The 16,203-nt window shown below is 44.6% G+C and overlaps 1 protein-coding gene across 1 annotated transcript in view; it reads right to left on the reverse strand.

The window, feature by feature from the left end:
• The window catches only part of LOC139362564 (neuronal pentraxin-2-like), a 38,202-nt gene extending 22,511 nt beyond the window's left edge, over positions 1-15,691 (reverse strand). The window contains exon 1 of the mRNA XM_071094098.1: positions 15,094-15,691. Within this exon, the coding sequence (XP_070950199.1) occupies positions 15,362-15,601 (240 nt within the window). The 5' untranslated portion in view covers positions 15,602-15,691 and the 3' untranslated portion in view covers positions 15,094-15,361. The remainder of the gene's footprint in view (positions 1-15,093) is intronic.
• Positions 15,692-16,203: the final 512 nt, after the last annotated feature.

Raw genomic sequence — 16,203 nt, forward strand, 5'->3', positions numbered from 1 at the left:
GCTTGTGATTTTTGCACATTAATTTTGTATCCTGAGACTTTGCCGAAGTTGCTTATCAGCTTAAGGAGATTTTGGGCTGAGACAATGGGGTTTTCTAAATATACAATCATGTCATCTGCAAACAGGGACAATTTGACTTCTTCTTTTCCTAACTGAATATGCTTTATTTCTTTCTCTTACCTGATTGCTCTGGCCAGAACTTCCAACACTATGTTGAATAGGAGTGGTGAGAGAGGGCATCCCTGTCTTGTGCCAGTTTTCAAAGGGAATGCTTCCAGTTTTTGCCCATTCAGTATGATATTGGCTGTGGGTTTGTCATAAATAGCTCTTATTATTTTGAGATACGTTCCATCAATACCAAATTTATTGAGAGTATTTAGCATGAAGGGCTGTTGAATTTTGTCAAAGGCCTTTTCTGCATCTATTGAGATAATCATGTGGTGTTCGTCTTTGGTTCTGTTTACATGCTGGATTACATTTATTGATTTGCGTATGTTGAACCAGCCTTGCATCCCAGGGATGTAGCCCACTTGATCATGGTGGATAAGCTTTTTGATGTGCTGTTGGATCCGGTTTGCCAGTATTTTATTGAGGATTTTTGCGTCAATGTTCATCAGGGATATTGGTCTAAAATTCTCTTTTTTTGTTGTGTCTCTGCCAGGCTTTGGTATCAGGATGATGTTGGCCTCGTAAAATGAGTTAGGGAGGATTCCCTCTTTTTCTATTGATTGGAATAGTTTCAGAAGGAATAGTACCAGCTCCTCCTTGTACTTCCAGTAGAATTTGGCTGTGAATCCGTCTGGTCCTGCACTTTTTTGATTGGTAGGCTATTAATTATTGCCTCAATTTCAGAGCCTGCTATTGGTCTATTCAGGGATTCAACTTCTTCCTGGTTCTTTGGGAGAGTGTAAGTGTCCAGGAAATTATCCATTTCTTCTAGGTTTTCTAGTTTATTTGCATAGAGGTGTTTATAGTATTCTCTGATGGTAGTTTGTATTTCTGTGGGGTCGGTGGTGATATCCCCTTTATCATTTTTTATTGCGTCTATTTGATTCTTCTCTCTTTTCTTCTTTAGTAGTCTTCCTAGTGGTCTATCAATTTTCTTGATCCTTTCAAAAAACCAGCTCCTGGATTCATTGATTTTTTGGAGGGTTTTTTGTGTCTCTATCTCCTTCAGTTCTGCTCTGATCTTAGTTATTTCTTGCCTTCTGCTAGCTTTTGAATGTGTTTGCTCTTGCTTTTCTAGTTCTTTTAATTGTGATGTTAGGGTGTCAATTTTAGATCTTTCCTGCTCTCGCTTGTGGGCATTTAGTGCTATAAATTTCCCCCTACACACTGCTTTAAATGTGTCCCAGAGATTCTGGTATATTGTATCTTCGTTCTCAGTGGTTTCAAAGATCATCTTTATTTCTGCCTTCATTTCGTTATGTACCCAGTAGTTATTCAGGAGCAGGTTGTTCAGTTTCCATGTAGGTGAGTGGTTTTGATTGAGTTTCTTAGTCCTGAGTTCTAGTTTGATTGCACTGTGGTCTGAGAGACAGTTTGTTATAATTTCTGTTCTTGTACATTTGCTGAGGAGTGCTTTACTTCCAACTATGTGGTCAATTTTGGAATAAGTGCTATGTGGTGCTGGGAAGAATGTATATTCTGTTGATTTGGGGTGGAGAGTTCTGTAGATGTCTATTAGGTCCACTTGGTGCAGAGTTGAGTTCAATTCCTGGATATCCTTGTTAACTTTCTGTCTCATTGATCAGTCTAAAGTTGACAGTGGGGTGTTAAAGTCTCCCATTATTATTGTATGGGAGTCTAAGTCTCTTTGTAAGTCTCTAAGGACTTGCTTTATGAATCTGGGTGCTCCTGTATTGGGCGCATATATATTTAGGATAGTTAGCTCTTCCTGTTGAATTGATCCCTTTACCATTATGTCATGGCCTTCTTTGTCTCTTTTGATCTTTGATGGTTTACAGTCTGTTTTATCAGAGACTAGGATTGCAGCCCCTGCTTTTTTTTGTTCTCCATTTGCTTGGTAGATCTTCCTCCATCCCTTTATTTTGAGCCTATGTGTGTCTCTGCATGTGAGATGGGTCTCCTGAATACAGCAAACTGATGGATCTTGACTCTTTATCCAAATTGCCAATCTGTGTCTTTTAATTGGAGCATTTAGTCCATTCACTTTTAAGGTTAATATTGTTATGTGTGAACTTGATCCTGTCATTGTGATATTAGCTGGTTATTTTGCTCGTTAGTTAATGCAGTTTCTTCCTAGCCTCGATGGTCTTTACATTTTGGCATGTTTTTGCAATGGCTGGTACCTGTTGTTCCTTTCCATGTTTAGCGCTTCCTTCAGGATCTCTTATAGGGCAGGCCTGGTGGTGACAAAATCTCTAAGCATTTGCTTGTCTGTAAAGGATTTTATTTCTCCTTCACTTATGAAACTTAGTTTGGTTGGATATGAAATTCTGGGTTGAAAATTCTTTTCTTTAAGAATGTTGAACATTGGCTCCCACTCTCTTCTGGCTTGTAGAATTTCTGCCGAGAGATCTGTTGTTAGTCTGATGGGCTTCCCTTTGTGTGTAACTCGACCTTTCTCTCTGGCTGCCCATAACATTTTTTCCTTCATTTCAACTTTGGTGAATCTGATAATTATGTGTCTTTGAGTTGCTCTTCTCAAGGAGTATCTTTGTGGCATTCTTTGTATTTCCTGAATTTGAATGTTGGTCTGCCTTACTAGGTTGGAGAAGTTCTCCTGGATATCCTGCAGAGTGTTTTCCAACTTTGTTTCATTTTCCCCCTCACTTTCAGGCACACCAATCAGACATAGATTTGGTCTTTTCACATAATCCTATATTTTTTGGAGGCTTTGTTCCTTTCTTTTTCCTTTTTTTCTCTAGACTTCTCACTGCATTTCATTCATTTGATCTTCAATCATTGATACTCTTTCTTCCAGTTGATCGAGTCGGTTACTGAAGCTTGTGCATTTGTCACGTATTTCTTGTGTCATGGTTTTTACCTCTGTCCATTTGTTTATGTCCTTCTCTGCATTGATTATTCTAGTTATCCATTCTTCCATTCTTTTTTCAAGATTTTTAGTTTCTTTGTGCTGGGTATGTAGTTTCTCCTTTAGCTCTGAGAAGTTTGATCAACTGAAGCCTTCTTCTCTCAACTCATCGAAGTCATTCTCTGTCCAGCTTTGTTCCATTGCTGGCGATGAGCTGTGTTCCTTTGGAGGGGGAGATGTGCTCTGATTTTTTGAATTTCCAGCTTTTCTGCACTGCTTTTTTCCCCCATCTTTGTGGTTTTATCTGCCTTTGGTCTTTGATGATGGTGACGTACTGATGGGTTTTGATGTGGGTGTCCTTTCTGTTTGTTAGTTTTCCTTCTAACAGTCAGGACCCTCAGCTGTAGGTCTGTTGGAGATTGCTTGAGGTCCACTCCAGACCCTGTTTGCCTGGGTATCACCAGCAGAGGCTGCAGAAGATAGAATATTGCTGAACAGCGAGTGCTGCTGTCTTATTCTTGCTCTGGAAGCTTCGTCTCAGGGGTGTACCCCGCCGTGTGAGGTGTGAGGTGTCGGTTTGCACCTAGTGGGGGATGTCTCCCAGTTAGGCTACTCAGGGGTCAGGGACCCAGTTGAGCAGGCAGTCTGTCTGTTCTCATATCTCAACCCCTGTGCTGGGAGATCCACTGCTCTCTTCAAAGCTGTCAGACAGGGTCATTAACATCTGCAGAGGTTTCTGCTGCTTTTTGTTAACTATGCCCTATCCCCAGAGGTGGAGTCTCCAGAGACACGCAAACCTCCTTGAGCTGTGGTGAGCTCCACCCAGTTCCACTTTCCTGGAGGCTTTGTTTACCTACTTAAGCCTCAGCAATGGCGGGCACCCCTCCACCAGCCTCACTGCTGCCTTGCAGTTAGATCTCAGACTACTGTGCTAGCAATGAGGGAGGTTCTATGGGCGTGGGACCCACCAGGCCAGGTGTGGGATATAATCTCCTGGTGTGCCGTTTGCTAAGACCCTTCATAAAGTGCAGTATTAGGGTGGGAGTTACCCGATTTTCCAGGTTTTGTGTGTCTCAGTTTCCCTTGGCTAGGGAAATGGATTCCCTTCCCCCTTGTGCTTCCCAGGTGAGGCAATGCCTCGCCCTGCTTCAGCTCTCGCTGGTCGGGCTGCACCAGGTGACCAGCACCGATTGTCTGGCACTCCCCAGTGATATGAACCCGGTACCTCAGTTGAAAATGCAGAAATCACCCATCTTCTGTGTCGCTCGCGCTGGGAGCTGGAGGCTGGAGCTGTTCCTATTCTGCCATCTTGCTCCCGACATTTTTATTTTTATTTTTTAGACATGGGGTCTTGCTATATTGCCCAGGCTGGTCTCAAACTCCTGGGCTCAAGTGATTCTCTTGCCTCAGCCTCCCAAAGAGCTGGAATGACAGGTGTGGGCCACCATGCCCAATCCAGAATGGGACTTTCTTTGGAAATAGAGTCATGACAGACTCAATCAAGTTAAAATGAGTTCATTAGGCTAGATGGACAAATATGTCTGGTGTCCTTAGAAAAGGGGAAATTTTGGATACAGAAACAGGCACACATAGTGGGGGAATGCTGTGAAGATACAGGGTGAATGGCATCTATAAGCCAGGTGACACCTGGGGCTGCCAGAAGCCGGGAGAGAGACATGGAACAGATTCAGCCCTCAAAAGGAACCAATCCTGCTGACATCTTGATTTCAGAATTCCAGCTCCAGACCAGTGAGACAATAAGTTCCTGTAATTTAAGCTATTCCATTTTTGGTACGTTGTTGTGGCAATTCTAGGAGACTCACGTAGGGCACATCCTTTTACCTCCTGACCTCCCATCATTCAGCTTTCCCTACTAACAATTATTCTTCCTCTATTTCTCACATCTAATTATTTAGAGACAGAATTTGGTCTACATCTTCTTTGCATACTCATCATGCAAAGATTGGATAAGTTAGGGACCCATGCCTGGTTCAATCAGTTGTGATTTAAAACAGATTGCATCCCATCATCTGGGAGGTGTGGGGGTTCAGGAAATGTTCATGACTCTGGAAAAGGATGAGGCCTTGTAGGAGCTAGATTGATTCATCTTTTACCATTATAAGGAAAACTGCACGTGAGGTATAATGTTAATGATTTGCAAAGCCGTATTAGGACAGAGTTTCCAAGCCAAAATAGTAACACGTTGTGAAATATGGTTGCATAGTAAATAAAGTTGCCACCTAATCAACTGTAAGAAAATATTTGAAGAAAAAACATTTCTATATAGGGAAGGTATCATAAAAAGTCTGTGAAACAAAGCAATGAGTCTTTGACATGACAATACTTCTCTGTGTGTGTGTGTTTTTTTTTAGAGAGACATTGAAATTTCCCCATCACATAAGACAGGACTTCAAGAAAGGATCATCTGCAAGCTGCAAGATTCTTCAAAGCTGCCTCCCATACACTTTGGTTCTAATTTTACACTTGCTAAGCGGCCTTCTGCTTAGTAATTCACTTATCAGGTTTATGGGAAGAGGTCATCTGGAGGATAAACATGAAAATTTTGCTCACTCCCTTGCAAGAGAACAGAGTGTCATTTAGGCATACATATCAGTCTCCTGTGAGATTAATGTGAATCAATTCCCCGAGACTCACATACTTTTTTTTCTTTTTTGTGACCCAAAACTGTTAGGCAGCAGAACCAAGGCTGAGAAGTAGACTCTGAACATCAGTAACTCCAACAAAAACTACTGAATAAAGTCCCCTCTGACCAAGCATGTGGCTTTCTTTCTTAGTTTCCACTAGGAAACTAAGAGATACAGTCAGTCCTCTGTATCTGTGCCTCTTCCATCTAAGGACCGAACCAACTGGGGATCCATACCTGTAGATATAGTGGGGCTGACTGTATGAACCCATTTTATTATTTATTTATTTATTCATTTGTTTATTTTGAGACAGAGTCTTACTCTGTCCCCCAGGCTGGAGTGCAGTAGTGTGATCTCGGCTTACTGCAAACTCTGCCTCCTGGGTTCAAGCAATTCTCCTGCCTCAGCCTCCCAAGTAGCTGGGATTACCAGCACCCACACCACACCAGGCTAATTTTTGTATTTTTAGTAGAGATGGAGTTTCGCCATGTTGGCCAGACTGGTCTCGAACTCCTGGCCTCAGGTGATCTGCCTGCCTCGGCCTCCCAAAGTGCTAGGATTACAGTTGTGAGCCACCACACCCGGCCAACTAAGCCATTTTATAAAAGAGACTTGTGTATCTGCAGATTTTAATATCTGCAGGGGTTCCTGGAATAAATCCCCCCAGGATACAGAGGGCCTACTGTGTTAGAATTGAAAATAGTCTCATACAGGAAAAAAATGACCAAACTCGGAGTCAGGCAGACATGCTTACATTCTGTTCTACCACTTAACTCACATATAATTCTGAGCAAGTTGCTTTACCTCTGTCATCTCCATTTTCTCAACTTTAAAATGGGAGCATTGATTGGGAGGGCGAGAGGTGGGTGGATCACCTGAGGTCAGGAGTTCGAGACCAGCCTGGTCAACATGGTGAAACCCCGTCTCTACTAAAAATATAAAAATTAGCCAGGCGTGGTGGTGGGCACCTGTAATCCCAACTACTCAAGAGGCTGAAGCAGGAGAATCACTTGAACCCAAGAGGGGGAGGTTTCAGTGAGCCGAGATGGCGTCCCTGCACTCCAGCCTGGGTGACAGAGCCAGACACCATCTCAAAAAAAAAATAAAAATAAAATAAAAACATTGAAATCAGCCTCACAAGCTTGGGAGAAAGAAGATACCTTGCACGGAGTATGGCACAGAATGAGCAGGTAACAAATGGCAGCTTCTTGCACTCACTTGTAGATAACACTGGTATACAATGGGTTTACCGCTCAATCTCCTGAGTAATTTCCTCTTATCAGTAGGTGATGGCTGTTCAGGGAATGGAAATTAATTTTTATTTTAGCCAAAGAAAAATATAATTAGGAAATCAAATCTGTTGCTTAGCAGCCATAATAGTAAAAATAGGAATGTACATCATAGATAATGGCATATTTAGCAGTCTGGAGTGTCCTAACAAGCCAGTCCTTTACACAGATGGGGACTTCATGGCACAAAGAAAAGAGTATCAGGCTTGGGATTTTAAAACCTTCATGTTATTTCTGCTTCTGTCATTTTTGGGGGGACCTTGGGTATATCATCTCTCTCTATGCTGCAGTTTCCTTGTCTTAATATGACAACGTTCTCAGCTCAACCTGAAGATGTGCTTATTCTAGGACTCAGGGAAGCTTGGAAAGTTGGGGCTTGTGAACTGAATATTCTCAGGGTTTATCTATGAAAAGGAATGGGGGCATGCAGAAGCTAGGGAGCTGAGCAGCTCAGATCATCCTTCAATAGAACTTATTGTGAAGAGGATCTGCTCACAATAGTTGATGGTCAGCCCCGAGTGACTGTCCCTTCGGATCCTCCACCAATCTTCTTCAAGACTTACATAGAGGCCGTGCTTTCCTCCTAGTGGCTAAGCAGAGCAAGACAAACAAGCCAAACTGTTTCTGTCCACTGTGGGGCTCCTCCAACAGTCCATTTTTGCTTGTGGAGTGTGGCAGCCAGCCCCCACAACCCCAATGATCCTTGCCTCCTGGTATTCACACCCCATGTAGACCACTCTCATGATGGGTTGAACCATGCAACCACAGGTCCCATGATGGGCGAACCCATGCAATTCTATAGAATTCAGTAGGATCTACAGAACTCATGCTGCCAGTCTTTGGAAGCCAGATGATAATAAACACCATAGCTTCTGTCTTGCATGCTCTTGGATCACTCACTCTGGGGGAAGCCAGCTACCATGCCTTGAGGACACTCAGGCAGCTCTTTGGGGATGTCCCTATGGCAAGGAAATGAAGCCTCCTGCCAACAGCCAGTATCAATTTGCCAGCCACGTGAGTGAGCCACCTTGAAAGTACCTCCTCCCACCCAAATCAAGTCTTCAAATGACTGTAGCCAACATCTTGCTTGCAACCTCATGAGAGGACAGGAACTAGAGCCACCCAGCTCAGCTGCTTCTGAACTCCTGATCCACAGAAACTGTGACATAAGAAAAGTCTGCTTTTGTTTTAAGCCATTGCATTTCGAGGTGATTTGTAAAACACTGAAAGATAATTAATTCAGACTCTGCAGAGATCTAGCCGATACTCTCCCAGAGCTGTGCTGTGGCCCAGGGCTTTTTCCATCCAGGCTCCTCTCCTTCCCATCTCTGCTCACAGGTGTCAGACCCGCATGGCAATCCAGAGGTGCTCCTCACCAGTTCCTGCTCCTTCTTTTTATCCTTCAGAGGCTTTTCCTGCAATGAATCCTGTTCATGTCCAACTCTTTTTGGTTTTTTTTCATATTTTGGAGATGATCTCATTCTGTTGCCCAGGCTGGAATGCAGTGGTGCAGTCATAGCTTACTCACAACCTTCAAATCCTGTGCTCGAGAGATCCTCCCACCTCAGCCTCCTGAGTAACTGGGACTTCAGTGCACATCAACACCACACCCAGCTAATTTTTAAATTGTTCTGTAGAGATGGGGTCTCTATATTGCCCAGGCTGCTCTTGAACTTGTGGATTCAAGTGATGCTCCCACCTCAGCCTCCCAAAGTGCTGGGATTACAGGAGTGAGCCATCACACCTGGCCATGTCTAACTCTTTCTTTTCTTCTGTTTGTCTAGAGATTTGAACTGATACAGGTTGTCCTCATCAGCTGGGGCTGCTATAACAAGAATGTCATAGACTGGGTGGCGTTATTTCTCACAGTTCTGGAGACTGAAAGTCCAGGATCAGTGTGCTAGCATTGTCAGATTCTGGTGAAAGGCATCTTTCCGATTTGCTCACATGAGAGAAAAGAAAAACAAGCTCTCTCTCCTATCTTATCTTAGAAGAGCTTTATTCCTATCATAAGGCGTCCACCCTCATGACCTAATCACTTCTCAAAGGCCCATCTTCAAATACCATCTTCAAATACCCATTGGTGACTAGAGTTTCAATATATAAATTTGGTGGTGGAGAGGGACAAACATACAGTCCATGACACAGGGGGAAACGTAGATATTGGAGATGTCCAAGATTGGCCCAAGAATGACCATTGTTTATGGATAGAGTAGCTCTAAGGACAGCAGTGTTTACTCCTCACTCTGCACCTCAGTGCTGGCAATTGGGAACAGGGATGAAGAGATGATACAACAAAACAAGCAACAGGCCAGGCGTGGCGGCTCATGCCTGTAATCCCAATACTTTTAGGAGGTCAAGGAGGGAGAATCACTTGAATCCAGGAGTTCAACACCAGCCTGGGTAACAGAGCGAGATCTTGTCTCTAAAAATATTATTTTTAATTAGCTGGATATGGTAGCTTGTGTCTGCAGTCCCAGCTACTTAAGAGGCAAGGCAGGAGGATGGCTTGAGCCCAGGAGTTGAAGGCTGCAGTGATTCATGATCAGGCCACTGAACTCTAGCCTGGGACACAGAGCAAGCCCCCGTCTTGAAAAAATTTTTAGTTAAAAAAATATTAAGCAACAGGGCTCAAGCAATCTTCTCACTGCAGCCTTAAACTCCTGGGCTCAAGCAATCTTCATTCTTTGGCCCCCACAAGTAGCTGGGATTACAGACATGAGCCCCTATGCCTGGCCTGGTCCTGTGATTTCCTGCGGATGCATATAATTTGCTTATTGTTTGAATAATCATCTCTCTTTCTCCCATACTGTAGGCTCTGAGAGGAAACAGCCAGGTTTGTGTGACTTCCAATTGTAGCTTCAGCACAGTTATTAGCACATAATAGATTTTGGATAAACATTTCTTAAATAAATAAATGAGTGATTTCCTTCTATACTTCTCCAGGTTGGGCTTTTGAGTCTAGGGATAAAAACTTGGTAGCTCTGACTCTTCTCCCTTTCACCCACATAATAACAATCATGATAAAAACAGATGATCCCCATTTATTGAGCTGAGAATTTTGCCAGCCACGGTGCTGGGTCTTTGTAAGGGTGAGACATGATACCACTGACCTGGTCTCATGAACTTGGTTTTAGAACAAAAGATATAGAGACTAAGATCAGAAAAGTAACAACACAATCAATGTCCATGGGGAGGTTTGGTGACACAGCACCTCGATTCAGAGTTAAACCCATCCACAAGGTCTTCCAGGGAAACCAGAGTGTCTAACACTCAAACAACTGGCTCTTCCTACAGATTCCAGGGCAAACACCACATTGGCCCTCTGTGTAACCAACAATTGGTAAAATGGCTTAGCAGATTGCTTCAATTTGTCTTTTCTGGTGTCAGAAACAGACTAAAGTCTTCCGGGATGTAGATTCCATAGCTTCTCCCTGAGAATCCCTGGGGTCCTGAAATACAATTCCTATCTGCTACGTTTTGTCAAGGGGCCTGGAAAGGCCCTCTCAAAAGCAGGATCTGCTACTTAATGCAGAGGTGAGCCTCCAAAATCCTTCTGCCCTTGGTCCTTAAAGGTAATTTGGACTTGGAACAGTATCTGTGGAGCTGAACTCATCATCGAGAAGAGAACACTGCATTGGAAGTGCTTTAGTCAGAGTTCGCTAAAGAAACAGAACCAACAGAATTCTGTGTGTATATACACACACACACACAAATATTTATATATCTAAACAATAAATGTTCATATATAATAAACAGTTTATATAATTATAATTTATATTGTTATATATTTGTAAATAATGCATATATTTGTTTATAAATCATTTATAAATAACTTGCTTATATATCTATATATTTATAAAATAAATAATGTATGTATTTATAAAATAAGTAATATATTTGTAAAATAAATAAATAATGGCTGGGTGTGGTGGCCCATACCTGTAATCCCAACACTTTGGGAGGCCGAGGAAGACAGATCACGAGGTCAAGAGATCGAGACCATCCTGGCCAACATGGTGAAATGCCGTCTCTACTGAAAATACAAAAATTAGCTGGGCATGGTGGTGCACCTGTAGTCCTAGCTACTCTGGAGGCTGAGGCAGGAGAATTGCTTGAATCTGTGAGGTGGAGGTTGCAGTGAGCTGAGAGCACGCCACCACACTCCAGCCAGGTGACAGAGCGAAACTCAGTCTCAAAAAATAAATAAATTAATGGAGGCTTGGTAGGCAAGGGTGAGGTGGGGATGGTTAACGGGTTCAACAAATAGAACAAATAAGACCTAGTATTTGCCATTACAACAGGGGGACTGTAGTCAGTAATCACTTAATTGCACATTCTAAAATAATGAAAAGGGTCTCCTTGGATTGTCTGTAACACAAAGGATAAACACCTGAGGGGGGATTGATATCATATTTTTCACGATGTGATGATGATTCACTGCATGCCTATATTGAAGTATCTCATGTACCCCATAAACATATATACCTACTATGTACCCACAATAATTAAGAATTGGTTTTTTTTAAATAATAAAGGCTAAGTCCCATGATCTGCTATACGTAAGCTAGCAAACCAAGAAAGCAGGTGGTGCAGTTCAGTCTGAGTTCAAAGGCTCAGGAACTTCGATAGCCCAGGGCAGGAGAAGGTGAATGTCTCAGGCCAAGGAGAATGGAAGACAGAATTGGCCTTCGCTCTGCTTTTCTGCTCTTGTTGGGCCCTCAGTGGACTGAATGATGCCTACTCACATTGGTGAGACATGATCATCTTGACTCAGTCTACTTATTCAAATGCTAATCTCTTCCAGAAACACCCTCACAGACACACTCAGAAGCGAAGTTTTACCAGTCATCTGGGCATTCCTTAGCTCAGAGGGAGTCAGGTGGCTCCCTGGGTTCTGCAACGGCAATTAACTACTCCACACCTTGGTTACCTTTCTCGTAAAATGATATGGTTGGAATAAATGATCTGTAAAGTTTACTTTTTCCAGGCCAGGAGCAGTGGCTCATGCCTGTAATCCCAATATTTTGGGAGGCCAAGGTGAGCAGATCACTGAGGTCAGGAGTTCAAGACCAGCCTGGCCAACATGGTGAAACCCCATCTCTACTAAAAATACAAAAATTAGCTGGGTGTGGTGGCACAGGCCTGTAATCCCAGCTACTCAGGAGGCTGAGGCACGAGAATCATTTGAACCCAGAAGGTGGAGGCTGCAGTGAGCCGAGATAGTGTCACTGTACTTCAGCCTGGGTGATGGAGTGAGACTCTGTCTTAAAAAAAAAATAAAGGAAGAGTGGTGCTGGATAAGAGTTTTAAGGTGGCTTAGAGCAACAGTAGAGTGGGGGATAATTCAGTTAGAGGAAGTTAATTCATATAGAGCTTACCACTTCAAAACTCTTTTCACATCTTAAATATTTTACTGAGTGCCTACTATGTGATAGGCACTGAGCCAGGTCCTAGTTTTTCTTCTTTCAAGGTCACTGTCAGCCATTCCAACAATGTCCTCATCAGCATCTTACAACACTTGCCCTCTGTGTCCTTCCCGTGTTCTAACCTTCAATCATAAATTCATCCAGCAAATATTTGTTGAGCACCTATGATATACCCAGCCGTGTGCTAGGTTTAGAGGAGACACACATGCACACACAAAAGCTATGCTTCCAGCTTCTGGTGCAGGGATTTAAAAAAATTAAATAATGGGATAGAATTAAAACTGAAATATACTCTGAAAGAGACACAAATATATTTTAATATCTAAAATAGCTAATAAGAAGGAAGAAAACCATTATAAGAAATTATAAGATCATGCTTCTCTCCTCTTAGATTGACAGAAATCTTTCTAAGCATAAGGAAGAAAAAATAGTAAAATGCCAATAGATCCAGCCTTACAATTTTTTAAAAAGTACACATACACACACAAATAATATACAATATTGACAGACATCTTTCAGGACAGTCTGATGCTATGAGTTCATGACTGAATGAGGCTTTTTGCTAGAAACTGAAGGATGATGGATAAAACATCAAAAAGAAAACTGATAGATCGAGGCTCATAAACATCTCATCTATTGGACACAGGAGAAACCCAAGCCAAATAAAACCAGGGCTTTCTGGAGCCTGGATCTGGAATCAGGATTGGGAAGACATCTGAGATAAACCATGGCTCTGTTTGAAGATAGGGGCTGAAGAGAGGCTGAACGCGCTTATGAAAGGAGGCTGGAAAAAGTGCTGCAAATCCTGCCTAAGAAAAATATTTTTAGATTATATATCTGATAAAGGGACTTTCATCTAGAATATATAAATAACTCTTACAACAATAAAAACATAATCGAATTAAAAATACAATGAGATACAATCTCACACCAGTCAGAATGGCTATGATTAAAAAGTAAAAAAATAACAAATGCTGGAGAGGTTGTAGGAAAAAAGGAACGTGTTTACATTGGTGGGAGTGTAAATTAGTTCAACCATTGTGAAAGACAATGTGGTGATTCCACAAAGACCTAAAGACAGAAATACCATTTGACCCAGCAATCCCACTACTGGGTATATGCCCAAAGCAATATAAATCATTCTGTTACAAAGACGCATGCAGGTATGCGCACACTGCAGCACTATTCATAATAGAACAGAGATGGAATCAACCTAAATGTCCATCAATGATAGACTACATAAAGAAAATGTGGTACATATACACCATGGAATACTATGCAGCCATAAAAAGAAACAAGATCATGTCCTTTGCAGGGACATGGATGGAGCCGGAGGTCATTATCCTTAGCAAACTAACACAGGAACAGAAAACCAAATACCGCTTGTTCTCACTTATAAGTGGGAGCTAAATTATGAGAACACGTTGACACACAGAGGGAAACAACACATACTGGGGCCTATCAGAGAGTGGAGAGTAGGAGGAGGGAGAGGATCAGGAAAAACAACTAATGGGTATTAGGCTTAATATCTGGATGATGCCCTAATCTATTCAACAAATATCCATGGAACAAGTTTACCTATGTCAGAAATCTGCACATGTACCCATGAATCAAGATTAAAGTTAAAAAGAAAGCTCCCCCGCCCCCCGCAAATAGGTAAAGGATTTGAGTAGACATTTCTTAAAATAAGATATACAAACGACCAATGAGCGCATGAAAAGGTGCTCCACATCATTAATCATTAGGGAAACACAAATCAAAAGCACATTGAGATACCACTTCATACCGAGTAAGATAACTATAACAAAAAAAAAAAAGATGGACAAAAAAAAGTGTTGACAAGGACGTGGAAAAAATGGAATCCTCATGCCTTGCCTGTGGAAATGTAAAATGGTGCAGCTACTGTAAAAAAAAAACAATCTTTCTCACATTTCTTTATCCATTACCCATGTGATAGGCATTTGGGCTGGTTCCACGTTTTTGCAATTGCGAATTTGCAGCTGAGCTCTGGCGGCAGCCACGCAGCAACCCACTGCGGGCGCGGTGGCTCAAGCCTGTAATCCCAGCACTTTGGGAGGCCGAGGCGGGCGGATCACAAGGTCAGGAGATCGAGACCACAGTGAAACCCCGTCTCTACTAAAAATACAAAAAATTAGCCGGGCGCGGTGGTGGGCGCCTGTAGTCCCAGCTACTCAGGAGGCTGAGGCAGGAGAATGGCGGGAACCCGGGAGGCGGAGCTTGCAGTGAGCCGAGATCGCGCCACTGCACTCCAGCCTGGGCAACAGCGTGAGACTCCGTCTCAAAAAAAAAAAAAAAAAAAAAAAAAAAAAAAAAAGTCATAGGGCAGCCAGATAGGAAAACTAAGTTCTGGTGCTCTACAGCACTGTAGGGTGAACATATCTAACAATAATTTATTATGTCTTCTCAAATAGCTAGAAAAGAGGATTTTTAATATCCCCAGCACAAACACGGCCTGCCGGAGCGCATCTCGGCTTGGAGATTTGCAAGAGGCTACCCGCGTCCCCGGGTATTTGGCGCCCGCGGCTTGGTCATCCGGGTTTGTTAGCCCGGACCTCGGGAAGTGCTCGGCGGGTCCCGCGGGCAGCCCCGGCGCACGGGAGGGAATTTAAACGTTTCTTTCCAGCAAGAGCAGGGGGGTGTGAAGGGATGCCAGGCAGGGGAGTTCCCGAGCAGGATCGAGACCCCACCTTTCACCCTAAAGTCCAACTCACCCCGCGGACGATCACACTCTCCCCCAGGCCACGGTCCCTTCCCCGATCCTCCTGTGTCTTCCAGCCCACGACTCGCATCCCCACTTCCAGGTCCCCCGTGCTCCGCCCGCTACCTCGAGGTTCTAGAGGCGGTCCTTGAGGGTCTGCAGCGAGCTGCTGGCTGAACTGCTCCACGATGTGGCCGGGATCCCGCGGCAGGTGGACCGTAGTGTCCTTGCCTGTGGCCCTACGCACCGCGCGCCGGCTTGCCCGTGAGCTCCTGGATGGCCTAGCGCTGCGCGCCCAGCATCTCTTTCAGCTGTACGATGGTCTCCCGCAGCCGCAGCACCGCGACCTGCAGCTCCTCCTCGGAACTCAGCGCACCGCCCTGCATGGGCGTCGCAGGCAGCGGGCGAGCACCGCCTCCGGGGGCAGCGCCGTGTACACTAAGAGCCTGCCGAGGGCCAGGCGCCAGGCTGTCCTGGGCCCTGTCGGCCACCACCAGCGCCAAGCAGGCGGCCAGCGCCATAATCCCGCCGCCGCGCTGAGCTCGGCATGGGCTGGCGGGCGCCTTTGAGGCGCTCTGCGGAAGGCTCCTTCGCGGTTGGAAAGCATCTTGAGAACCTCGTGCACCGCGCGGCCGGCACCGCCTGCAATCCCCTACGCTCACCTTCCGCGAAACGCGGTGCTGCGGTCCAGCCAGTCCCTCGCGCTCTTTCTTAAACTGGGGGGCGGAGAGAGCTGGCGCGCGGTGCCGAAGCAGCGAGCTCTGATTGGCTCGGCCGGGGGCGCGTCACGCAGTGGGCGGGGCGAGGGCGCTTTCAGTTGCGTGTCCGGCGGCCGGGCTGGCAAGTGGGCCGCAGCCTGAGGCGAGAACGAGAAGTTCCGGGCCCTGCCTCAGGAGGGGAGGCCTGAGGTGGAAAACGACCTTGGGGCCCTGGAGAGTCTCGGCCTCGCTGTGCGTTAGCCGCCGCCCTTATGGAGGCGTTCCCCTCCCCACCGTAGAAGCAGCCCTCAAGGCGGGACTCGAACCCTGTCCGCGGTCGGGAGCCACCCCCGCGGAGGGCGTGGACCTCCTCCTCAAGGCCCGGCCCCCTCATTCTGTAGGCGGGAAGGAGCCGCACGATGGCC

This window comes from Macaca nemestrina, chromosome 4, assembly GCF_043159975.1.
Source record: "Macaca nemestrina isolate mMacNem1 chromosome 4, mMacNem.hap1, whole genome shotgun sequence".
Taxonomy (NCBI): domain Eukaryota; kingdom Metazoa; phylum Chordata; class Mammalia; order Primates; family Cercopithecidae; genus Macaca; species Macaca nemestrina.